Consider the following 26,721-nt stretch of genomic DNA (forward strand, 5'->3'; position numbering starts at 1 on the left):
TTCCAACAATGCAAAAACCACAATTACTTTTACATTGACCAGCAGTTCCCCAACCTTTTTGGCACCAGGGACTGGTTTTGTGGAAGTCAATTTTTCCATGGACTGGAGGTCAAGGGGAGATGGTTTTGGGATGAAACTCTTCTTTCTCAGATCATTAGGCATTAGATTCTCCTAAGGAGCATGCAACCTAGATCCCTTACATGCATAGTTCATAATAGGGATCAGCCTCCTGTAAGAATCTAATGCTGCTGCTGATGTGACAGAAGTTAAAACTCAGGCAGTAATGCTTGCTCGCCTGTCACTCACTTCCTGCTGTGTAGCCCAGTTTCTAACAGGCACAGACTGGTACTGGTCCATGGCCCAGGTGCGGCGGACCTCTGGTATAAACGATGATTAAGACTTGATCCATGTTTTCAAGGCCTTTAATAAAGGAGATAAGCACAGAAGTATGATACAAGGCAGAATGTAGTAACTGACATCAAAAAGGTAATAAAGCTATATGGGAATAGATGGGATTTAAAGACTATTTCAGATCCAAAAAGGGTTATTAGGTAATGTCACATTTGAGTCTTGCAGGATAGGTAAAACGATGGGGTCAAAATAAGGGGGAAGAATTTCTACTTGCAGTTGAAGCTGGAAAGTGAGAGACATGCTTGGAGAGCTTAGTTGACCAGTCTGGTAGAGAATACAATATGAGTGAAGAACGAGGTCTTTGGGTCACAGAAGCCCCTGGACACTATGCCACAAAGCTTAGACATTACTCCTAACACTTTGGTGAGAGTGACTAGAAATTTCCAAGCAGATGTCACGATCAAAGCTTTGTTCTAGGATAACATATGGCATTACTAGAAAACAAGAGTTCAGGATGGAGACTTTAGATTAAGGCAAAGGAATCAGTAGGAGGTTACTGCTGTAATATAAGCCAGAACTAATGAGGGTGTAAAGTAGACTGGTAGCAGGAGAAACGGTTTAAGATAATAGAAGCTGTGCTACAAGTGATGAATGGTCAAGTGAATTGTGCAGGTAATTATGACGGAAGGTCAGACAAATGAAATGATTCTGTAGCTTGGGTATTCAAGGACAGTTTTAGAGAGCAGGTGACAATAATGGGTACTAGAAGGTAGGTGTAGTGACTTGAAGGAATGTTCAGAAGTAAGAAAAGTATAATGTACAAGTGCTTCCAGAGAGGGTAATATATGTACAATGTACATATTACATATGTACAGTGTACAAAGGACTTGTATAATGTACAAGTGCTTCCAGTAATAAAGGTATCTGACTGGACTGGAGTGTATATATTGAGAGCAACAGGAGTGAACACCAGGAGTTAGCTGTGGAAGACCTAGTTAAGAAGCTTTGGCTCTATTTTCTAGGCAGTGGGAAACTGAAGATAGATTTTTGTGTAAGGTAGTGACAAGATAAAGCATGTTATTTATATCACTTACATGACACATGTACTACCTTGTATTAAAGGTATGTTCCTGGACAGGACTAGAGGATTAAAGTTTGTCAGAGGATACTCAATGAATTCTTATTGATTGACTGAATCATTTTATCAAAAAAGAATTATTCTATCATGTGAATAACCTATCAATATACTTGAATTCTGAATAACATATTTTCTCAAAATAAAACTTCTTCAGTTGGAGCTGGCTCATACTGGCTTGTGAGGGCTTACTGGTAAAATTTCAGGTGTTTTGTGAGGCAGATGATCTCAAGTTGGTAAGCATTTGCATCAAGGAAAGTGGCAAATATATTTTCAGAAGGATTGGTTATTAGTCATTTACCAGCACATCACTGCCAATCTCCCTCCCATCCCTCACCCCCACCATCCAACTATCACTCTAAGTTTTTGACGGCAGAAACTGAGTCTTATTATTCTTGCACGTTCAATTCAATGCTGTATTATACAGTATTGGGACATTAATTGTGATAAAATATGCTCTTAAAATTTTCTCCAGACAGACCGCTTAACAAACAAAAACCACTCGGAAGAAAATGCCACAAATAAACATCTAGACTTGGGGTTGGTAAACTCTCTTCTGTGGGCCAAATCAGATTCTATGTCTGTGTTTGTTCTGCAAGTAGGGGTTTTCAGTAAACACAGCTACGATTATTCATGTATGTATTGTCTACAGTTCCTCTGTGATATAAGGGCAGAACAGAATATTTTAGACTGAGATCCTGTGGACCACAAAGCCTAAACTTTTAGATTGCTACATAAATAATTGGGGTTTTTGCCATTTTTTTTTTTTTTTTGCACCAACCTAATATTTACAATGCAGTCCTTCCAGACAGTTTGCTAATCTCTGATTTAGACCATAGTCCCCTCACCTCCAATGTCTCTTACAGGTCAGGATTATATCTTAAGAAGTGCCATAGCAATCAATAAATATACAGTATCTTCTTACAGATAAATCTTATTACCTTATGGTGTCACACACATCAAAAGTTTTTAGACAATAATGTAGACACAGGTAATTGCAAAGTCCATAAATGCAGGGAGAGACACACACACACATACAGGGTATTTACCGGATAATCAAGAGAAAAACGTACCTCTAAATGGTAGGGAGTGAAGTCTTCCTGGGGAATGTGATATAGGATAAGTAGAAGTTAGACAGGTGAAGGCAAGAGGAAAGTCATTCTAGGTACAGGAAGGCAGCCTAGGCAAAGTGTGCAGGTAAGACACAGCATGACAGGGGATAACAAGTAATGGGGGAGCTAATGAAGTTGAAGAAAAATTTTATTTAGACGTACGGAAGAAATTCCAAATGCTTGCTTGTCCAGTTGTGACACTTTCTACCTTGAGAAGCAGTGACTACCTCACACCTAGACATAACCAAGTAGTCATCCTTCATTCAGCAGAAGGCCTTGTTTTTGAGCCGCGCTGCCAGAAATTTAGGTGATATCAAATGATTCTATATTGAAATTGATATCCTCAGAATTCTCTTAGATCCAGATTCCATAGAGCTCTGCTAAAAAGTCGTGTTTATGTAACAGTATTTATTCTCAGAACACGGTTGGACGGCTTAGGAGCAGAAATGCAGAATGCATCTTTGCGGATTTGGGTCACAGTGGGCTGTCAGGATTTAAATTGTGCAACACTGATTAATATAGTTAATGTGCTGGTTTGCACATTCCTTGCAAGTCATCTTTAAAAGCAAATGACGTCATTTCAAATTAGGATTCTCAGATATAATTTATTTCTTAGTTCTATCTGTATTACACTGAAAATAATTTTAGAACTATCCTTAATGCCATTTAAAGCCTGAAATAGAGCAGTAACTTAATCTGACAGAATATAAAGTGAACACCTTAGCTATATTTAATTGTCCCAGTTGGGTGGACACTCCTCGGACACCCTGTTCGGCCCCACACACTGTAGGAAATCGAGTTCACAGAGAATCTGGGGGCGCTCGCGCACAGCTGTCATCACAGCAGCAGAGGCCGCCGCTGTCATGATAGCAGCAGGCCACTGTCAATACAGGTCGCCTGATCGATCGTCTGACCAAACCAGGCTGACCTGAGGGCAGTAAATAAGCTCTGGCCATGAAGCAATGACTCCGCGGGATTGCGCAGGGCAGTCACGGCCGTTTACTCCATTTTCGGTTAGTTGTGCTGAGGGCCTTTCCGCCATTAACTTACCCCAACTCCCCCGCATTGGGCAATACGAGCCCTCCAAATATCAAACGCTAAATGTATTAAAATAACAAAATACCTCGCCGCTATTTTATCACCAGACCCTCCTCCCAGCTGGGAACGCAGAAAGGCAAGGCAGGCCAAGGCGACCGTGAAAGCGCGGAAGGATGAGCACGGGCCAGCAGCGCATGAGGTAAGGTGGGAAGACTACCTAGACTGCGAGCGCGCAAGCGCATCAGCGGCCGCAGAGCCCAGTGGTCCCTTTCTAGTAATTTCGCTAACCGTGACGTCATCTCGGCGCGCCGTTACAGTGCTTAACTACAAACTGTGATTCAGTTTTTGGTGAAGAGAGTGAAAAAAAAAATGAACTGACCTACCCCGCCCCATTTTGGTTTCAGTCCTTCACGCTGGCTTCGCCTACACTTTGGGCAATGGAGCGGGAAAGGAAAAGGCACGTAGGCTGAGCTCAAAGCGGCGCCAGACGGGGATGACTCGGCGACGCCGCCAGGCGCGTTACCCGGCGTGCTCCGCGCGGCGCCGGTGGAGGGACGTGGGGGAAGGGGCAGGGAGGAGGAAGCGGTGGCTGCTGCGGATGTGGATGTGAGCGAGCGACGCCTGAACACACCGCGGCTGCCCAGCGCCTGACCCGGGCCTGCGCCGGAGCCTGCACTGAGCTCCGAGGCCCCACACCCGTTAGGGTCGCCCTGCGCCTGTTGCTACTGAGGCGGCGTGTTCTCCATTCTTCGCTGCCCAGGCCTGCCGGCTCTTGAGTCTGCCGGCTCCTCCTCACTCACCCGCTCCCTCCTGCTCGCCTGAGTCACCGCCGCCGCCGCCGCCGCCGCCATGGCTGAGAGTGGTGAAAGCGGCGGCCCTCCGGGCTCCCAGGATAGCGCCGCCGGAGCCGAAGGTGCCGGCGTCTCAGCGGCCGCTGCCTCTGCGGAGCCCAAAATTATGAAAGTCACCGTGAAGACTCCGAAGGAGAAGGAGGAATTTGCTGTGCCCGAGAATAGCTCCGTCCAGCAGGTAAGGCCGTCTGGGGCTCGGCCCGGATTGGGGGTGGCTGCAGGACCTCCGCCCCCCCCCCCCCCCCCCTGGAGACCTTTTGGAAGGGCATGGGAGAGGGGTCGACCTCCGAGGTGCCCTCGGCCATTCTCCCGGGCGTCGTCCCAAATTAGATCACACCCCAAGTTCGTGGGTTTGCGCCTTGGGACACCGCAGTGGTTTGTGGCGTGGCGGCGCGGCCTGTTTGTGGGACGGGCCGACGCTGCTTTTCTCGGAGCCTTCCTTCTCTAGCATCCGTCGACCCTCAGCCTTCTCCCCCAGCTCCCCGCCCTCAGTCGCCTCTCCTCCAACTGTTCACAAAGGAAAGGGACTCACCGCCTGGCTCCGGGCGGGGTGGAGGCTGGGCGGGGACGAGGGTTCGCTTTAGCTCAAGCTGCGATTTTGTTTAATGAATTATTAAAAAAGAGGGTGGATGGGATCCTCATTGTTTTACCTACCTGTTTGTTAAGGGAGGTTTTGGGGTGAGGTGCACGTGTACATTTAGTTCTGCATTTTAACTCCTGAAATCTTTCCCACCTTGCAACCTTTTTTAAAAAAAATCATGACGTAGAAACCGTTTTTAGCTCCGTGTTAAGTAATAATAATAGTACTAGGCTTAAGGAGAAATGTGAATGACTTTCATTCATTGATGACTTGCTCTTTCCCTTTTAGTATGTCTGTCGTCCGGGTTTTGTTTGATTTTAGAGGGGCTAGAGCAATGTTGATATTGGCGTTGCAACCAAATAAAACAAAATTGAAGTTAATTGGAGAATGTTACTTAAACTTTGTTCAGGAATACAAATCTTGCTGTTAATTAAGAACCTTGGTGGAATTTAACAAATAATTTTAGTGTGCTGTTGAATATGTCGTATTTTCTATAATTGTTGACTTAATCGCTGAATATCTCAAGCAATGTGAACAGTTTGTTATAGGAAATAACAGTTCCTGAAATGTACCTATAAGTTTCCCCAAGGACAGTAAGTGATTGGGGTATTGGTTTAGCGAATTCCGAAGGTAGTGTGTTTTGTGAGGCAGTGAGCTGTGTAACATCAAATAACAGAAACTTTTACCACCAACTGAATTATCACCTTTTTTTTTTTTTTTTTTTTTCTCCCAATGCTTGTGAAATTTTTCCTTACCATTTTTTTTAATTTTCAGACATACAGAAAAGTTGAAAGAATTGGGCAGTGGACACACATATGGCCGTCATCTACAATTAGCATTTTACTGTATTATAATTGGTTATAAATCCATTTTATTTTGGGGGAGCAATTCAGAGTAAGTTGCATGTATCAGTAGATGACACCAGTATATGTCACTTCAGCGATGTGAACTTATTTGCCCATATTCAACTTAATTTTTTACGTTTTTGACCTAATTTTGATATGCAATGAAATGCATATGGTTGTAATTCCATGAGTTTTCACAAATGCTTACACCTGTGTAGCCCAAGCCCCATCAAGATATAGAACATTGTAATTGATTAGAAAGTTTTTTCTTGCCTTTTCCGGGTCATTTTAGTCACTTTACCTTCCATCAACCACGTCGCGTTTTTTTTTTTTTTTTTTTTTTTTTTTTTTTTTTTTTTTTTTTTTTTTTTTTTTTTTTTTTTTTTTTTTTTTTTTTTTTTTTGTGCTGTAAATTAGGGAGTTGCCTGTTTTAGAACTTAACGTGTGGGATCCTGTAGAGTCTATAGTACTGTGCGTATTTTTCTGGGTAAGGAGTTTTTTTTTTTTTTTCCCCACTCAGTATAATATGTTTGAGTTTCGTGTTTGTTGCGTATATCAGTAGTTCCTTTTTATTGCTATGTAGTTTTCCACTGTATGTATATACCATAATTAACCTATTCACTGTTGAGGGTCACCTGGGGTGTTTCCAGTTAGTTACTACGAACAGTCTTATACAAGTTTTTTGTGGACTTACTCTTTTATCTTTCATGGCTGTATACTTAGATTTGGTTTGAGTAGGTCATAGGGCAATTGTATGTTTTAATTTTCTGAGAAACTATGTTTTTAAAAATGTTTGTGAGCCTGGCACGGTGGCTCATGCCTGTATCCCAGCACTTTGGGAGGCTGAGGTGGGTGGATTGCCTGTGGTCAGGAGTTTGAGACTAGCCTTGGCTGACATGGTGAAATTCTGTCTCTACTAAAAATACAAAAATTAGCTGGTCGTGGTGATGGATGCCTGTAATCCCAGCTACTCTGGAGGCTGAAGCAGGAGAATCATCGCTTGAACCTGGGAGGTGGAGATTGCAGTGAGCCGAGATCGGGCCCAGGGTGAGCAACAGTGAAACTCCATCTCAAAAAAAAAAAAAAAAAAAAAAAGCTTCTGTAGAGCCGGCTTCAGCTGCACATATACTAAAAAATGCTTGTATCATTTTACTATCCCATCAATGAAGATATATGGGAGTTCCTGTTGCTCCGCATCCCTGCCAGCATTTTGATATTGTCAGTCTCTTTAATTTTAGCCATTTTAGTGGGTGTGTAGCCATATTAAGTTTTAAAGCGCTTGGGTTCCTAATTCATGCCTCTATCATCCTGGCTGCTTTCAGCATTTTACTGCAAAAGATTAGAAATAGTCAATATTTTATAAATAGAAAAATTCTTTTCAGTAGATATATAATGTTATAGCTTTGAGGATTTTGTTTTGCATTTTGTGATGGTAAAATTAAAATTATAAATTCTGTGAATGCTTTTATTTTACTTTGCTGTAACCAAAGCAATTTTTTTTTTTTTTTTGAGACGGAGTCTTATTCTGTCACCTAGGCTGGAGTGCAATGTCATGATCTTGGCTCACTGCAACCTCCGTCTCATGGGTTCAAGTGATTCTCCTGCCTCAGCCTCCTGAGTAGCTGGGACTACAGGCGTGTGCCACCATACCTGGCTAATTTTTGTATTTTTAGTAGAGACTCTTAGCCAGGCTGGTCTGAACTCCTGACTTCATGATTTGCCCGCCTTGGCCTTCCAAAGTACTGGGATTACAGGCGTGAACCACTGCACCCAGCCTAAAGTGAATTGTTAATAGATGAAATTAAAGTCTTTCTGAAGTAAACTTTTCTCTTGGCAGTTAATTTTTGAATTCTTGATCTTTGTTTTATGTTGAAGCAGAAAATGTGATGAAAATTGATGCTTACCACCACACCAAAGAACCTGAAGGCAAGTTGAGCTTGTATATGCAAGGGAAACAGATACAGGAAAATGTGGAAGAATAAAAGCAGTTTTCAAATGGCCTATTTGTAAAATCTACTTGAAGCACAAAAAAAGATAAGCCATTTTATACTTTAAAATTGTAAAGGGTTTGATAGATTGAAACTATTTGCTACAAATGAAAATTTGTCATTAAAAAATACTTAATGACATTAAGATTCCACTGAAAATGTCCAGTTACAAATTGGGAAATATTAGTTTTGAAAATTTGCACCTAATTTTGGAGGGTCAGAGGGTAAGCAGAAGACCTCCAGAGGATACTATTGAAGGCTTATGCTCTGTATCAGGCAAATTACATTTTCTATAAGTTAAATTTTTTTTTTTCAGTATTTCCATATAATGTAGATTCCTTAACACATTATACTAAAATGGTATTTATAGGAACATGCTGTAATAATTGATTAGATGAAATTGTGTTAAACTTCTTGGATAAATTGTAAAATAGGTTGTAAGGTGGTAATTCATCCTGTTTTTCCATTGGTTTCCGGTCATTACTACCAAAAAGCAGAAAAAGATTGCCTTAATGTTTTCGTGCCATATACATTTGGTATTTAATAATGTTACTTGTTCAAGGTTATTAATAAAGCTTAAACTCTTTTCAGTTTAGAGTGAAATTTATTATTCATGGAGCACTCAGAATCAATTGAGTAACATAAATTTTTACTAACAGATAGTTAGAATATAAACGGTACCATGTATATTCAAAGGTGCTTTCATTAATAGGGATTTTCGTGATACAGGTTGAGTATCCGTTATAGGAAATACTTGGGACCAGAAGTGTTTGGGATTTTTGATTTTCTTTCTTTCTTTCTTTTTTGATTTTGGAATATTTGCATATACGTAATAGATGTCTTGGGGATGGCACCTAAATGTAAACATGAAATTCAGTTTTATTTCATGTACATTTTATGCACAGAGCCTGAAGATAATTTTATACAGTATTTTAAATAATTTTTATGAGTGAAACAAACTGTATACATTGAATCAGAAAGCAAAGATGTCATGTGTGATTTTCCACATGTGGTGTCATGGTGTTAATAAATCCAGATTTTGGAGCATTTCAGATTTCATAGTTTTGGATTGGGGATGCTCAACCTGTATCTAAGTAAATAGATAAAAAAAGGTAAATGTGTAATGACACAAAGTCCCTGCGTGTGAGATTGGTTTTTTGTTATTTATTTATCATCAGCTATTGAAAAGAGCTTTGAAGATTTCCAAGCATCCATGAGCAACATAATGTCTAGAAAAATGGAGAGTTATATATGTGAGACATTAGCACAGAGAATGGAGGGAAGTTTCTGTATAACTTCTAATTAGCTTATTTTCAGATTTCATAGACTGCTAGGTTATTTGTAGACATTTCAGAATACATTTACTTGAAATGTTCAGGCAATATATACTCTGGTTTTAGGAAGTGCCTTTTGTCAGTTTGGAAAAATATTAATGTACTTAGACATAATTTAAATGTGTTGAGTCAAATTGAGCCTTTCTTTGATATGGGAAATTGCCTTAGGGTTACCATCACACACATCATTTAACATTATACTGTATAGTGTAGTTCCAGAACTATACTGTCCACTTTGATACCATCACCTACATGTGGTTATTAAGTGCTTAAACTGAATTGAGATGTGTTGTTAAGTGTAAAATTTACACCAGCGTTTGAAATTTTGGTATGAACAAAATAGCTTAAATATCTTAATAGTTTTGAGTTAAGTAAAATATCAAAATTAATTTGACCTTTTATTAAAAACTTTTTTTTCAGTATGGCTGCTTAAAAGTTTAAAATTACTTATGGCTCATATATATTATATTTCTACTGGACAACGTCTTATCCAGAAGGTTGGATTGAATCAGTGTAGTAAGATATCTGAGGAAAAAAAAGTCTGTGAGATCATTGTTTTCTAATTTGCTTTATTCTAATACTGGACATGTGAAAAACTCATTATTTAATGATTCTGATTAACAGAGATTATTTAGCTCTATCAGTATTCTTTTTCATATTGTCCTGTTGTTTCTTATTTTTGTTTCTCCTTCAGTTTCTGTTACATAATTGAAGTATAATTTGCGTATCAAACAATTCACCGTTTTAAAGTCTGTAATTGATGTAATACATTCACAGGGCCGTGCAGTCAATTTTAGAACATACTTATCACCCTCAAAAGAAACTCTGTATCCTTTTAGCAGTTACCCTTCATTTCTCCCTGTGTCCCCCAGGCTTAGGCAACTACTGATGTATTTTTTTGTCTATAGATTTGCTTATTCTGGACTTTTGTTGTAAGTAGAATCATGTGGTCTTTTGTGATTGGCTTTCATTTAGCATAATGTTTTCAAGGTTCATTCCTGTTGAAGCATGTACTGGTAGTTCCTTTTTATTACCGAATAACATTCCATTGTGTGGGTATATACCACATTTTATTTCTCTGTCACGTGGTAGACATTGGGTGATTTCTACTTTCTAGCTATTATGACTAATGCCTCTGAACACTGGTGTGTAAGTTTTTGTGGGGCCATATGTTTTCATTTTCCTGGGTGTAGATCTAGAGTGGAAATTGCTGGGTCAAAGCTCTATGTTGAACTTTATGAGGAGCTCTCAAATTATTTTCCAAGGTGTCTGTACCATTTTACATTCCCACTAGCAATGATGAGGATTCCAATTACCACATTTCAGTAATACTTATTAATGTCTTTGTGATTATAGCCATCCTACTGACTGTGAAATGGTATCTTACTGTGATTACTTTGCTTTTTCATTATTATTTTTGCTGGGGGCATTCTGGGAAAAACTGGAAAACCAGCTAGACAGATTTACTTTTTATTATTTGAGCAGTAGAGCTCAGTGTGGTTTGGGGAGGGTTCCCCAATACCCTGTTAAGGGGACCAAGAGATGAAACTATTTTCATAGCAATTCTGAGATGTTATTTTTATTTTTCAGTCCAGTTTTCTCAAAAATGAGCAGTGTACTTGGCTAGAGGTTTTAAGATGTAGGATATTACAACAGGTATGAAAAGCTGTCTTCTATTATGAGACTAAAGTGATTTCTAAAAATGTAAAATAATGCCAGTCTTATCACTGAGAAAATTTATTTTTCATAAGGGTGTTATATTAACATGTAATGTATTATTTTTAAATGAATTTATTTTTAAGGATTATTTCATTTTAATTTGTAATATTATAAATATTAACAGCTGTAACCTAAATAAAAAAAACTCTTTGGAGTTCAGAAGTTGTAAAATGGTGTCCTGAGAGCAAAAATTTCTGTGGTGGCGTATTTAATAGATTAAGTGTGTACTTAAAATATTGGGTAGTAGCTCCGCTAAGTTGCCATTACCTCTTGCCTAGAAACTGCAGTAGCCTACTGGTCGGTCACCTAACTTTTCTATAACTCTCCCACCAGCCATTCCAAAAGTGATCTCTGAAAAATGTTAGTCAGAGCATGCCATCTGTAAAGCTAATGGCTCCCTATTGGTCTCAGAATATATGGTGGGTTAGTGAGGCTCTGTGTAATACTGTTCTCTGCCCTCACCATTCTCTGGATGCCTGCTTTCTTTGCTTGCTTGGCTCACTTGACCTGTTAATACATCATTTTTTTCCTGCCTCAGGAATTTTATACAATTTATTCTTGCTACCTAGAATGCAAGAACACTCTTTGCCCATTTCTCTTCCATCTTTAAATCTCAATGCAAAGGTCAGTTTCTCCAGGTAACATCTGCTTCTGATTGTCCAAATTAGATTGGGATCCCCTGTTGCATTTCTCACAGCAGCCTGTTTTTAGTAAGAATTCATCACAACTTAAAATTGTGTATTTATGTGATTCATTCTCTTTAGAGAGGGGCTGTGATTGTTCACCATTGTATTACCAGAGCCTAGGGGATAATAAATTGTCTGCAGATGAATCTAGTCCATTACGTACAATAATATATTCAATAACAACTACTAATTGTTGAACCTTTACTAAGTGTAGTATATACATAATCTCATAGCTTCCAGCCCTCTTGTGGAAGCTTCCTCTTAAGCTGTTCTTCCTAGGTCACCACTCCGAAGTGCAACTCTTGACTACTTCATGATGTTCACTCTTGTTTCTCTCCCTGGAACATTATCCTTGTAGAACCACCTTTCTTAGCTGGAGACTGTCATCTGAACCACAGAGCACAGAAAGTGATTTGAATAGCTACCCATTTCTCTCAAAGGTGGTTCATAATAAATACAATTTTAGATGTGTAGTTAATTCGTTACTTAGTGAGTGGTTTGCTGGTAAGTGCTGGTTTACTAACCAGTTGTTCAGGAAAAACACTGATTTGTAGTGTTTGCTGGATTTCCATGATGTAAATATTCTCACTGTGGCAGATTTCAAGATACTGTTATTAAACTGGCCCACAAAATTTATGAAAATTTAAGAGTCATTGTTTATAATGGGTGCCTTAGGGCAGGGGTCAGCAAACTGTGGTATTCCAAATCCACTGTGCCCATTTGCTTATGTATTATCTAAAGCTCCTTTCAGAACAGACCATGTGGCTGGTAGAGCCAAAAATATTTACTGTCCAGCCCGTAACAGAAAGTTTGCTTACCCTAGTGTTAGGGCTTCCTGTTATTAGATCTGGTTCATCAAAACCGTTCTCATTGGAAATTTTTACCGTGACTTATTTTTTATATAGTGTGAGCCGGGCTTAGTGGTTCACGCTTGTAATCCCAACACTTTGGGGGGGCCAAGGTGGTAGAATTGCTTGAGCATCATGGCTCAGCGATCATAGCTCACTGCAGCCTCCACCCCCTGGAGTTCAAGACCAGCCTGGGAAACACAGAAACCCTGCCTACAAAAAAATAAAAATTTAGCCAGGTGTGGTGGTACACACCTGTAGTCCCAGCTAGTCCAGCAAGGTTGAGCTCAGGAGTTTTGAGGTTGCAGTGAGCTATGATTGCACCACTGTACTCTAGCCATGGGCACAAAGTGAGACTTGGTCTTTCAAAAAAAACAAAAAGCAGTATGAGCCACATATGTAATTTTCTTATTGGACAGTTTAATAAAAAGGAAGGACTGAAGTTAATTTTTTGATAGTGGTTATTCACACATAACAAAATTTATCATGTTAACCATTTTTAAGTGTTCAGTTCCATGACATTAAATACATTCACATTGTTGTGCAACTGTTACCACCATCGCTTTCCAGAACTCATCATCTTGCAAAACTGAAACCCTGTACCATTTAAACAATAACTCCCTATTTCCGCATTTCCCTGCCTCTAGCAACCACCATTCTACACTTTCTGTCTCTGAATTTGACTGACTACTCTAGGAATTTCATATCAGTGGAGTAAGACAGTGTTTGGCCTTTTGTGATTGATTTATTTCCCTTAGTGTAATTGATGTCCACAAGGTTCATTTATGTTGTAGCATGTGTCAGAATTTACTTTTTTTTTTTTTTTGGAGACAAATTCTCACTTTGTAACCCAGGCTGGAGTGCAGTGGCACAATCATGGCTCACTACAGCCTCCACCTCCTGGGTGTAAGCAATTCTCCTGCTTTAGCCCCCCAAGTAGCTGGGACTACAAACTCGTGTCACCGTGCCTGGCTACTTTTGTGTTTTTTAGAGTCAGGGTTTAGCCATGTTGCCCATCTTGGTCTCAAAACTCCTGAGCTCAAGCAGTCTGCCCGCCTTGGCTTCTCAAAGTGCTAGGATTATGCAGGTGTGAGCCACTGCACCCAGCCAGAATTTACTTTGTAAGACTGAATAATATTCAATTATATGCATATATCACATTTTTTTAATCCATTCATATGTTCATGGTCAGTTGGGTTGCTTCTACCTTTTGGCTATTGTAATTTTAATATGCTTTATTTAACACAGTATATCTAAAATATTTTAAGGTGTAATTTATATAAAAGACTAAAATATTTTGCATTTTAAAATACTAACTCTTTGAAATATATTGTGTATTTTACACTTAGAGCATATCTTTCAGTTTGAAGTAGCCACATTTCAAGTGGTTACTAGCCATATGTAGCTAGTGACTACTGAATTAGCACAGTTAATACAGCTTTCAGGATGTGCTCTCCCCTACCTCTTCTCCTTTTTTCATTGAATTTCAGCTAGTTTGTATTGTCTCTTCTCCTACCCTAAAATATCACTGGCTCTTTCTCCCCCTTTCTGGGCCTTTGCAAATGCGGCTAATGACAGTGACATAATGGCTGATATTTATTGCAGGCATGATGCATTATATTTTTTTAAAATGTCACACAACTTCATGCTGAAAGCATTATTATTATCCTTTTTTAAAAAAATGAAGACCCTGGCTAGGCATGGTGACTCATGCCGCTAATCCTAACACTTTGGGAGGCCAAGGCTGGTGGTCACATGAGGTCAGGAGTTGAAGACCAGCCTGGCCAAAATAGTGAAACCTTGTCTCTACTAAAAATACAAAAAATAGCTGGACGTGGTGGTGTACGCCTATAGTCCCAGCTACTCAGGAAGCTGAGGTGGGAGGAACGCTGGAATCTGTGAGGCGGAAATTGCAGCGAACCAAGATGTTGACACTACACTCCAGCCTGGGCAACAGAGGGAAACTCTGTCTCAAAAAAAATAAAATAAAATACATAAATGAAGATACTGAGACTCAGATTAATAATGTGATCAAATTCATACACATATTAAGTAATAGATTCTAGATTCAAACCCAGTGACAAACTTGGGAAGCCTCACCTAGCCACTGCCCCAAACTGCCTTGACTTTTCTTTGACTGGCTTTTCAGTCTTCAGTAATTGATTTAAGAGTTAGGTGTGGTGGTGCAAACCTCTAGTCCCAGCTACTTGAGAGGCTGAGGTGGGAGAATTACTTGAGCCCAGGAGATCGATGCCAGCCTAGGCAACATAGCGAGACTCTATCTTTTTTAAAAGTTTATTTAAATGTTAGTTCATCAGAGGGTGTGATTGGACTTACCAGTCTATATCAGATCATTGATATAATCTCTGATACCATTTTGCAATTATATGGATTGTCTCCTTCATCTCATCATGCGTACCTCCCCGCCCCAATACTGTAAGAACTTCAGGGGTAGGGACTGTTTTGCTTACCTTCTAATCCCATGTTGCCTAGCATTGTGGTCTGAGCACATACTGAGTAGTACAAGTATTTATTGAATTACCAAGTAGTGTTTTAAATATTTATTTGCAGTATTTTGTACCTAGCTGGGATTTTTTTTCCTTTTTGAGATAGAGTCTTGCTCTATCACCCAACCTGAAGTGTAGTAGTGCAATCACAGCTCACTGTGACCTTGACCTCCTGGGCTCAAGTGATCCTCCCACCTCAGCTTCTGGAGTAGCTGGGCTGCATGTGTGCACCACCATGCCCAGCCATTTTTTTTTTTGGTACTTTTTTTTGTTTTGTTTGTTTTTGTAGAGACAAGATTTCGCAATGTTGCCCAGACAGGCTTGTTTTAGTAATATTTTAACAGTGTGATTTACTTGAAAAAATGTATTTATTCTTAGGCAACGTAAATGTCTAATGGTATTTCAGTTACTTTCCTATACCAGTAGCTGCTACTACAAAAAAGAAAGGTGATAGATGTATTAGTTTGATTTAATCACTCCACATTGTTTACATATCAGAACATCATACTGTACTTCATAAATGATGTACATATAAAGTCATGTTGGCAGGTGGATCATGAGGTCAAGAGATCGAGACTGTCCTGGCCAACATAAAACTCCTCCTCTAGTAAAAAAATAATAAATAAAATAATTACAAAAATTAGCTGGCCATGGTGGTATGCACCTATAATCCCAGCTACTCAGGAGGCCGAGGCAGGAGAATCACTTGAACCTGGGAGGCAGAGGTTGCAGTGAACCGAAATTGCACCACTGCACTCTGGCGTGGGTGACAGAGTGAGACTTCGTCTCCAAAAAAAAAAAAAAAAGTGTGTGTGGTGAGGGTACTCATTTGGAATAAAAGGTAAAGTTAACTTTTTTCGTTTTGGCGATTCTGTCCAGAAAGGTGTTTACATATTCATATATAAGTTTTGACTTTTATTAAGCAATTGGGGTCAACCACCCACAGTTTTCTTTCTTACTCTTTCTACTTGTATTACCTTGGTAGTCTTTCCATGGAGAACTATTTCATTAGGCCAGTATTTATTTTTATGTTTTATTGTTTTGCTTTGCTTATTAATATTTTGAGAAAGGAAAGCATGAACCTTGGAATTGGAGAAATCTGATTTTGGGTAAGAAGTTTTAATCATCTCAGCCTCACTGGCTACATTTTTAACATTTCATGTAATGCCTGCTTCAGTAGATTGTTTGGAAGATTTTGTGACGACATATATATAAAGTACCTGACTCAGAGTTTATATGATTTACTTATATTGATTTCTTTCCCCACAGCCTTTTGTTCACCAGTGAATTGAGTTTTAAGGTTAGGCAATAGCATGTGAATGGTAAAACATTTAGTTTGTTATTCTTGGTCAGATTTAGATCAGAGAGAATCTAAAAAATAAATTTTATAAACAATACACTGTAGCATTTGTGGCTGCAGTGCCCCTCATATATGTTACATATTCAGTGTAGCTGTTTGTCAGACTTTGCATCCTTGTATAAGGGTTATGCAGTGTTTTAAATAAGGCTACTAACTTTAAGGCTAAATATCAGACTCTTGGAGAGTGATAACTGACAGAACTATGTATATGGATGATTTATGGACACTTTTTCAAATGATATTAGCAATATTGAGTAAGGAGATAATTCAAAAATAGACTCTTGAAAGATCTCTGCTTTAAAATACTGAAATAGCGAAGATTTGAATACAGAATTCAGACAACTATTTAGAGAATTCTTGCTAAATGCTGTTAATATGTGATTCTGCTGTAAATGAAATTGTGTATGTTTTATCTTCAGAGCTGAAATAAATTTTACTTTTGGATATGTTAATTCCCACTCCCCAGGATGTTTAATAGGGTGAGATAGAAAAGAGTTGTTTAAAAGCAAGTTTGGATTTTAAAATGTTTATAAAGGGTGTCAATGTTGCTTTTTAAAGTCAGATTAACTCCATTTTAAAAGTGTTTACAGTTTAGAGCTTATCCTTGCATAATTAGATTAGCAATATTGGAATGTCTTAGTGAGTGAATTGTGTCCAGGCAATTTCCATAGATCTCTTAATTCTCTCATCAGCCTTGCAGAGTATCTGTTCCTGATGAAGAAACCAAGACTTAGAGAGAGGTAACATCCTCCAGGTCACACAACTAGTATGCAGTAAAACCAAGATTTGAATTCAGCCCTACATGTTTCAAAAATATTCTTTCCTAACCTTGATTTTCCTCTCTTCCCTCCATGTGTGTGTCTCATTTTCTTCCCCAAAACAATTGAGAACAGGGACTAAGCAAAGTCAGCCCTGAACAGCTGAGATTGCTACCATAAAAGTTGGTACACTAAATCTTACACATTTTCATTTCAGGACAGCATTTCACATTCTTTGCCCATTCTATTTGATATGGTTTTCTAAATTATTTGCTGCTTTCTCCTCAGATTAGAAATAGAAAATTTCAGGGAGAAAGAAGGTATGCTTTCAATATAAGAACTGACAGTCTGGTTAAAAAAAAAAAAGCAGATGCAGAATACCTTGAGAGCCTGACGATGACCTTCAGTTAGCTGGAGAATCTTACTCATGTGTAATACCTGGCTTTTGGATGATGTTGAAAAAATGAGGGGTTACTGAAAGTTGTTTTTGTTCATGCTGTGTTCATTTTGAAATCATTAAACTGCTTACTCAAAGTTCATTAGAATTTTGATTCTTAATGGTTGTTGAGAAAGAGTTTAGTAATTCTCAGCTTTCTACTCTCTGGCCTGTAGTTATTGTAGATTATCGGTGCAAGACCAGAGTTGGATGTACATTTGTAGGAAATATGGATACTTTGAGGCTCATTCTATCATGTATCTTATATTTTGAGTTAGTAGTGACCACACAGGCTTAAGGACAAAAATAAGTTAATCTATGTAATCTTTTTAATGGAAATCACAAAAATTCTTTTATGGTTCTGGCTATTTCCTAGATGAAAATATTTGTTAATTATTATTATTTTTACACAGAGTTTCGCTCTTGTCGCCCAGGCTGGAGTGCAGTGGCGAGATCTCGGTTCACCACAACCTCGGCCTCCTGGGTTCAAGCGATTCTCCTGCCTCAGCCTGCCGAGTAGCTGGGATTACAGGCATTCGCCACCATGCCCAGCTAATTTTGTATTTTTAGTAGAGACGGGTTTCTCCATGTTGGTCAGGCTGGTCTCAAACTTTCGACCTCAGGTGATCTGCCTGTCTTGGCCTCCCAAAGTGCTGGGATTACAGGCATGAGCCACCATGCCTGGCTGAAAATACTTTATATAATCGTAATAAATTTTGTTTTTCTGCAGAGGAAAAGTATCAGTGAGCTACCTCTGTTTAAACAGCTTTGAGATTTTCTAAGATTGCTAATTAAGTTTTTCTATGTCTGTACTATTTAGCTTCTGATTTTTGCTGTTGTAAATAGATTAAAAGACATGGAAGTTAAGTTCACATGTTAGAGATAAAATTTCTAGAAATTTTGAAGGCAGTGTAAACTGAAAACTGTTTTTCAGGGAGTAGAGTAGAAGTTTAAAGATATTTGAAGTATGTACAGAATTTTTAGCTGTAGGACAAATTCCATTTAGATAAAAACATGACATTATTTAACTTGATTTAATTTTCTAAAATATAGTTTATTTGGAAAGGTGTACCTACTATATCTGGCATGGTACAATTAAACTTAAGATTCATCTACTTTTGTTTCAAATGGAATGGCAGACAGCAGCTGAACTTAAAATTGTTTATCTCTTGGTTTTTGCTTGCTTGTTCCAAGTTTCGTATAATTTTTACTCGGAACAAATCAATATAACAGTAGTCTTCTGATATCTAAATTAGGTGACATTGGTTGTTTGTAATTTGAAATTTATTTTTATAAGAACTGAATTACAAATGGTAGTCACATTATGCAGTTCTCTGTAGTTCCCTAGAACTATACTGTATGCTATCACCATTTTTAACATGTTTTCCAACTTTGAGCATGAAGTCCCATAAATTCGTACTTTAAGCCTAAGATCCCCCTCCAGAACCAAGAGTCTCATGAGAATTGGAGGATCCCAGTATCTGTGACATTAATTGTCAACAGCACTGTAATTTTGTGAGTGAATGTGATTTCTCACATGTCTGCCAGGACTTTGGTTTGGTTTCTTGAGGTTTGGTTGTAAAGAGTGAATGTGAAAATATGTTTGTGGTGCCAGGTACAACATAGCTGTATAATAAAATGATAGAAGTAATTTTTGAAGGCATACTGTAAGTGTCCTACTCTTCTGCATCTGGGACACTGTAGAGAAGCTCTTAGTCTGTCCAGAAAGCCCTGATTATCCTCCAAGTACTGTTACTGACAACTCATGGTTAGGAGGACTTCTGTCTTTAAATATTACCAGAGGTTCAACTGAGCTATACTCAGTGCTGTTCCATTAGTTTTTGAGATTACAGCTGTTTTGGATATCAGATTTTAACTGTCTGTGCCACATATGATGTTAATGGATGAGCATCTTTTGTCCTTGGGTTGTCATTTTCATGTCTTACATCCAGTCTGGTCTGCTACCTAAAACTGAGTTCTCTTCATGCCATTTCCTTTCAGTTGACCTGCCCAAGATGAGGCATATATTTATTTTTATTTTGAGATGGGAGTCCTGCTTTGTCCCCCAGGCTGGACTGCAGTGGCACGATTTTGGCTCATTGCAACCTCTGCCTCTCAGGTTCAAGCGATTCTTGTACTTCAGTCTCCTGAGTAGCTGGGATTACAGGGGCGTGTACCATGTTGCCTGGCTAATTTTTGTATTTTTAGTAGAGACGGGGTTTCACTGGCCAGGCTGGTCTTGAATTCCTAACTTCAGGTGATCGCCTGCCTTGGCTTCCCAAAGTGCTGGGATTACAGACGTGAGCCACTGCTCCCAGCCCCAGTGAGGCATTCTTTAGCTTTGGGAAAGGCAATCATTTGAAATTGAAATAGGAGAGCTGGCTACCTGTGTTTCGACTTGCTGCTGTTTCTGTTCTTTTTTTTTCAGACACAGTCTGGTTCTGTTGCCCAGGCTGGAGTACAGTGGCACCATCATAGCTCACTGCAGCCTCCAACTCCTGGGCTCAAGCAGTCCTCCCATGTTGGCCTCCCAAAGTGCTGAAATTACAGGCATGAACCACCACGCCCAGCCCCTGCTGCAGCTTAAAAGTTCACAGTCAACTTTTAAAACTATTTTTATTAAAGTACAGCATAGAAGAATACATATATCTTAAATGTACAGGTCCATGTTTTAGTCTAAAGGCCAAGAAAGTAGAACATGATACCAACTCCCAAAAAGTCACTTGCAAACTTCCCTTTACCACTGATCTCACTTTGGACACCATGGATTTTGTCCCCAACACAAAACTTCTTAAAAAAAACACAAAACTTCGTAAAAATGCAATCATACAATTTATCTTCATTGTGATTGGCTTTTTTGCTCTGTGTTGAGGTATCCTTGATGATATGTGGCAGTAGTTCATTTGCTGTCATTGGGTGTAATCTATTAAATGAATATACTACAGTTCATTCTATAGTTGAGGGACATTTGAGTTTTCAGTTTTTGGTTAATACAAGTAATACTGGTTTGAATGTTCTTGAATGTGTTTTTTGATGTATTTGTTGTGGACATGTAATTTGTCATGTAATCTGTTAAATAGTGGAATTGTTGGGTCATAGGGTAAGTACATGTTTGGCTTCTGTTGCAAAATATTTTTCCAAAATGTACTGATTTATTTATACTTGTACCCACAGCGTATGTGATTTCCAGTTGCTCTGCATCCTCTGCAACACTCTTAACAGTCTTAAATTGAACCATTCAGTACATTTATCACTGGTTTTAATTTAAAATTACCTGATTATTAGTGAAGATGAGCACTTTTTCCTGTGTTGTTTGCCATTTAAGTGGAAGCAATTTCATTTTTGTGAAATTCCTGTTTAAATTTCTTGGCCATTTTTCAGTTGGGTTGTGTTTCTTGGTGGTTTGTAGATATTTATGAAATCTGGGTTTGAGCTGTGTTGGTTGCGTTGCACATATTCTTTTTATTCTGCTAATGATAGTTCAGTATATGGTGCCCCTTTAAAAAAAAATGGTTAGGTCTTTTTGTGTCCCACTTAGGTAATCTTTTCCAATTGAACAACACTTGATTTCTCATTGTCTTTTTGGTAGTTTAGTTGCATGTGGTCACAGAGTACAACTTGGTAAGATTTAAATTTTTTGAAATATGTTGACTTTCTTTATGGCCCAGCATAACATAGTCTAATTTAGTAAAGGCACTTAAAAAGAATGCTTATTCTCTAGTTGTTGGGTTTGGTGGTCTGTGTATGCTCAGGTCATATGTTGTTAATATCTTTTCTGTTTTTACTAATTCATTTTTGCCCATTTAGTCTGTGAGTTTCTCTGTGATAAATGTATTACATTGTTTATCATAGCCCAAAGGTAGAAACAACCCAAATGCCCATCACCAGATGAGTGGATAAACAAAATAGGTTGTATATTCATACAATGGAATACTATTCGGGCATAGAAAGGGATGAGGCAGTGATACATGCTGTGACATGGATGAATCTTGAAAACATGCCAAGTATAAGAAGCTAGTCACAAAGACTATATGCTATAATATTGCGTTTATATGAAATATTAGTGTGGAGACAAAGTATAAATTACTGATTTCTTATTGTTGGAAGTGATGAGGCACAGGTAGGTAATAGCTAAGGGTACAGGTTTTAATGAAAATGTTCTGAAATTGACTGTAACACATATCTGTGAATACTGCAGAAACCATTGAATTTTATACTTTAAATGAGTGAATTATGTGGTATGAGTTCTGTCTCCATAAAGCTTAAAAGATCCTGTTGTTTTTGTGGCTATTTGAAAAGATGTAAGAATAGATGTATGTCTTTAGCATCTTAACCTTCAAATCCTAAAATACGATAAAATGCTACATAATTGTAAGTTCAATAATTAAGTCATTTATTTCAGAATAATAAGGGATATCAAAGATTTTGGAAAGGATTTCTGAGTTTAAGGTTAAGGAACACAAATCTAGATTAACCCTCTCATTTTACATATGAAAAATACAGTTAGTCTGTATTTTTTTTTTTTGAAGGTTTGTCTTTGAAGTCAAATTTAGGTTTGAATCCTAACTACTAGTTTATTAGCTGTGTCACTTGGGGGAAGGGAGACATCTGTAACCTCTTTTTCTGCATTTGAGAGAGGATTAAAAACTGTCTTCCTCACAAAATTGTTGAGTACTTTAGCTACCATTTATTGACTACTGCCTATGTACCTGATGTTTGCATTCATATACATTTAAGCCTTACATTCCATTGTTCTGCCATTCATAATATTATTATTTTGGATAGCTACCAAAGGGAAAAATGAGATGTCTAGTGATGGGAGAATAGTTAAATTTGACCTGTTTCTAGATACAGAATATCATGCAAATGGTGTTCTACAAGGATTTTCTCTTAGTTACTTGGAAATTGCTTGCCTTAGATAAAAGGATTATATATCATGTGATTTCAAATAGTGGAAAGAAAATGCAGGTGGAAAGTTTCAAAATATTTACTGAAGTACAATTTTGTGTTACTTTTATTTTGTGTGTGTGTGTGTGTGTGTGTGCGCGCTTTTCAGAATGTTAGCAATGTGTATGGGAGTTGACAAAGGTAAAATAGATTTTTAAAAAATCATTTGTTTACATTGGCTGTTGTAACTTGATTATGGAAAATTTTATTCATACACAAATGTAGAGTGTTATGAACTTTCATGCACCTATCTCGGATTTTCAACAATGATATATAGCTTATCACATTTTTTATATATGCCTTCCCTTCCTTGTCCCCACGAGATTTTTTAAATCTCAGACATTCTATCATTTAATGTCTTTCCATTTATTGTGACAACTAGAACAATGCCCCTATATATTTCCAAAACACCTTCTTGGCAGCAGTGCCTTCATCTATTGAGACCGATTGCTGTGGGGCAGTAGGGAAGAGTGGTTTGAAGATGTGATTCTTTTATAAATTTGGACTGATTGCCTGTGATTCTTTTATAAATTTGGACTGATTGCCTGAGCCAGTCTTTTAATGTAGATTCTTGGGCCCACTCTGAAGTTTTCCTGTTTGGAGTCTGGTAAAGCGTAAGCATACTGGTGATTTTGGTAAAGATCTGAGAAATAGTATAAGTAAATTTTTCTTTATAGCATGATGCTCTTTTCTCGTCTGGTTTTGTATGTCTGGTCCCTGGAAAGCCTTTCTTCAGGTTTTATCGGCTACTTTATAGTCTTTCTTTAGTCTTCACTTATGGAAAGCCTTCTCTAACTGCCCTCTATACTTCCTTTGGACTTCATGGTTTTACTTGACTCTCATGGGACTGTTCACCTTCAGGGAAAGAGTTGTATCTTTTATCTTTGATTTTCCATAGTACTGCTTGTTAATAAATATTGAATAAAATAAGTGGGAAGGATGGTTAGTATAATACCGGTTAAATATACCTTATCCAAAACACTTGGGACCAGAAGTGTCTCACATTTCAGATTTTTTTTTTTTTTTTAATTTTGGAATATTTGCATTATATGCTTACTGGTTCAGCATTCCTAATTTGAAAATCCGAAGTTTGAAATGCTCCAATGAGCATTTCCTTAGAGTGTCCTGGATACTCAAAAAGTTTTGGATTTTAGTGCAGTTCAGATTTTGGGTATTTACATTAGAGATACTCCCCCCTGCCCCCCGCCCCACCGCCTTAGGCCAAGAGTATGAGGTTGGCAACTAGAAAGAAAGGAACAGGACTGAAGATAGAAGTCTGAGGAATAAATTATTTTGGACGCGGTAAGAGCTAATTGTGGCTTGGTCTCATTGACATAAAAAGAGTAAGGATATTGTTTGGCCTTAGCAGAGGATCAAATATAGGATATGTGCACCTATAATAAGACCTTTGTGTTGTAGATGAAGTGATACTCATTTCTTACTAAGAGCAAGATACTGACACAAAAAGGATGCATCTCCATATTGTTTGAATTGGGGATTTTTTGTTTTGTTTTGCTTTTAGGGATAGGATCTTGCTCTGTCACCCAGGCTGGAGTGCAGTGGTGTGATCATAGCTTACTGCAGCCTTGAGCTCCTGGGCTCAGGCAGTCCTCCTGCCTCAGCCTTCTGGAACACTGTGATTACAGTGTTTGAATTGTATTGTCTGTCGTAGGGGTGTCTATAAGGTACTTCTAGAAACTAGACTGTAGGGGGCTGTGCAAACAACTGTAATACATAGTCATTTTATTTTTATTTAGTTTAAGGAAGAAATCTCTAAACGTTTTAAATCGCATACTGACCAACTTGTGTTGATATTTGCTGGAAAAATTTTAAAAGATCAAGATACCTTGAGTCAGCATGGGATTCATGATGGACTTACTGTTCACCTTGTCATCAAAACACAAAACAGGTATGGTTTTGGAAGATGTATAGCTTTAAAGTGTGGATAAATGTTCATACTTAAAATAACTAGTGTTGGCTGTAAAGGACCTTCCTTGTCATTAATATTTGAATAGTTAAAATTCATTCTTTGCTGTCAATAATTTTTTTTTTAAAAAGTGATTGGATGTTAATGTTTACATAATTGTCAGATAACCATTTAATATTTTACAAGGTTCATTGGTATTTAGTTATTATATGTAAATTATTTGCATTAGAACAGCAAGTTTTTAGCTTTTCTTTTAGATTTAAGGAAATTTTTAGACAGAGATCATGAGTGACTTATCTCCTTAGCAAACCACAAATTGATAATCATATTTCATTAAGTGTAAGGATTTTTTTTTTTTTTTTTAAAGAGACAGAGTCATGCCATGTTGCCCAGGCTTGGCTCAAGTGATGCTCCCATGTCAGCCTAGGACTGTAGGTGCATGCCACAGTGTCCAGCTGGCATCATCAATTTTAAAGAAATACCTTTGTATATCACTAAGAAAGAATGCTGCTAACTGATGATGTTTTCTTGTCACTTAAAATGTTTATTTTATACTTACTGAGTGAGCTCCTTTAGGACTGACATGGGTATTGAATTTTATATAGCACTCTTGCATAACGTACAAAGACTTAGTTGTCGGTGTCCATATTTTTTCATACGGTATCAAACTCCGTTCTATCAAGAGTGCTGGTGGTGTAGCATTTCTTAAAAGAGCTCTCCAGTATTTTCTCCAGGATTTTGTTCCAAGCCATTAACACTCATTTTGTAAGTTTTTATGCTGGTTTTCACCAAGAACAAATACTTGCTTTACTGATTGAAAATAGTTCTTCTCTTTCTGTGCTATTCTGAATACTTGACAACTTCTCTCAGTGCCAATTAATGGTGTAATGTTTCTGAAGACACTTAATGTGGTAATTAAGCCTATCATGTATGATACAACAGTGTACCCAGGCATTCATTTGAAGTCATGTAGACTGTGTGCAGGCATATAGTTGATGCCTGGCTGTCAGCAATTATAAGACACATCCTGATTTCAGAGATGTTAAAATGGAAAACGTATGCCTTAGCTAAATTCAGGGAAGGAAACAATGAGTGAGGTTCAAAACTTTTACCTGGTCTCATATGGAAGAGTTTTTTATTTCCTATTTTTTTTTTTTTGAGATGGAATTTTGTTCTTGTTTCCCAGACTGGAGTGCAGTGGTGCGATCTCAGCTCACTGCAACCTCTGCTTCTGGGTTAAAGCGATTCTCCTGCCTCAGCCTCCTGAGTAGCTGGTTACAGGCATGCATTACCACACCCAGCCTAATTCTGTATTTTCATTAGATATGGGGTTTCACTATGTTGGCCAGGCTGGTCACGAACTTCTGACCTCAGGTGATCCGTCCGCCTTGGCCTCCCAAAGTGCTGGGATTACAGGTGTGAGGCACTTTGCCAGGAAAAGTTTCCTTTTAGAGATAATATTAAGTAATAATCAGGCCAGGTGCGGTGGCTCATGCCTGTAATCTGAGCACTTTGGGAGGCCAAGGCTGGCGGATCACCTGAGGTCAGGAGTTCCAGAGCAGCCTGGTCAACATGGTGAAACACCATCTCTACTAAAAATACAAAACATAGCCCAGTGCAGTGGCACATGCCTGTAGTCCCACCTACTTGGGATGCTGAGGCAGGAGAATCGCTTGAACCCAGAGGCAGAGGTTAGTTACAGTGAGCCAAGATCACACCACTGCACTTCCAGTTTGGGCGACAGCAAGACTCTGTCTTTTAAAACAAACAAACAAAAGTAATAATTATTATTCATATCGATTTGTTGGCCTTCTTTTGGTAAAGTCTCTTGCTTTGTATTGTTTTCAAGAATTTCAAGGGTCTGTGTAAAACTGGCCCATAACCCTTAAGAACTAGAAGGGGATAGATTAAAAAGCTTTTTTTCCCCCCTGTGAGACAGAGATTTGCTCTGTTGCCCAGGCTGGACTGCAGTGGCATAATCTTGGCTCACTGTAACCTTGCCTCTCAGTTCAAGCAAATCTCCTGTCTCAGCCTCCCAAGTAGCTGAGACTACAGGTATGCGCCACTGTACTGGGCTATTTTTTGTATTTTTTGTAGAGATGGTGTTTCACCGTGTTGACCAGGCTGCTCTGGAACTCCTGACCTCAGGTGATCCACCTGCCTTGGCCTCCCAAAGTGCTCAGATTACAGGCATGAACCATTATGCCAGCCAAGATAAAAAAGTTTTTTTACATAGTCAAGCTTTGTGGGTATAGCTGGTCATTGACTTTCCTCTTACAAGGTCTCCCTCTCTTATATA

At 38.4% G+C, this 26,721-nt stretch overlaps 2 protein-coding genes across 3 annotated transcripts in view; one reads left to right on the plus strand and one right to left on the minus strand.

Annotated features, from left to right (window-relative positions):
• Positions 1 to 290: 290 nt before the first annotated feature.
• LOC108289198 lies at positions 291 to 4,487 on the minus strand. The gene is made up of 4 exons (XM_037731354.1): positions 4,437 to 4,487; positions 4,016 to 4,358; positions 2,560 to 2,586; positions 291 to 420 (listed from the first exon to the last, which is right to left on the minus strand). Exons 1-4 carry the CDS (start codon positions 4,485 to 4,487, stop codon positions 329 to 331), a joined length of 513 nt encoding a protein of 170 aa, XP_037587282.1. The 3' UTR covers positions 291 to 328.
• Positions 4,207 to 26,721, plus strand: part of UBQLN1 (ubiquilin 1) — a 46,323-nt gene continuing 23,808 nt past the window's right edge. For both annotated transcript variants that reach the window (XM_017508552.2, XM_017508553.2), the window contains exons 1-2: positions 4,207 to 4,665; positions 24,253 to 24,404. In XM_017508552.2, coding sequence (XP_017364041.1) covers positions 4,486 to 4,665; positions 24,253 to 24,404 — 332 coding nt within the window. In that variant the 5' untranslated portion in view covers positions 4,207 to 4,485. The remainder of the gene's footprint in view (positions 4,666 to 24,252; positions 24,405 to 26,721) is intronic.

This window comes from Cebus imitator, unplaced genomic scaffold (assembly GCF_001604975.1).
Source record: "Cebus imitator isolate Cc_AM_T3 unplaced genomic scaffold, Cebus_imitator-1.0 Scaffold394, whole genome shotgun sequence".
Classification (NCBI taxonomy): domain Eukaryota; kingdom Metazoa; phylum Chordata; class Mammalia; order Primates; family Cebidae; genus Cebus; species Cebus imitator.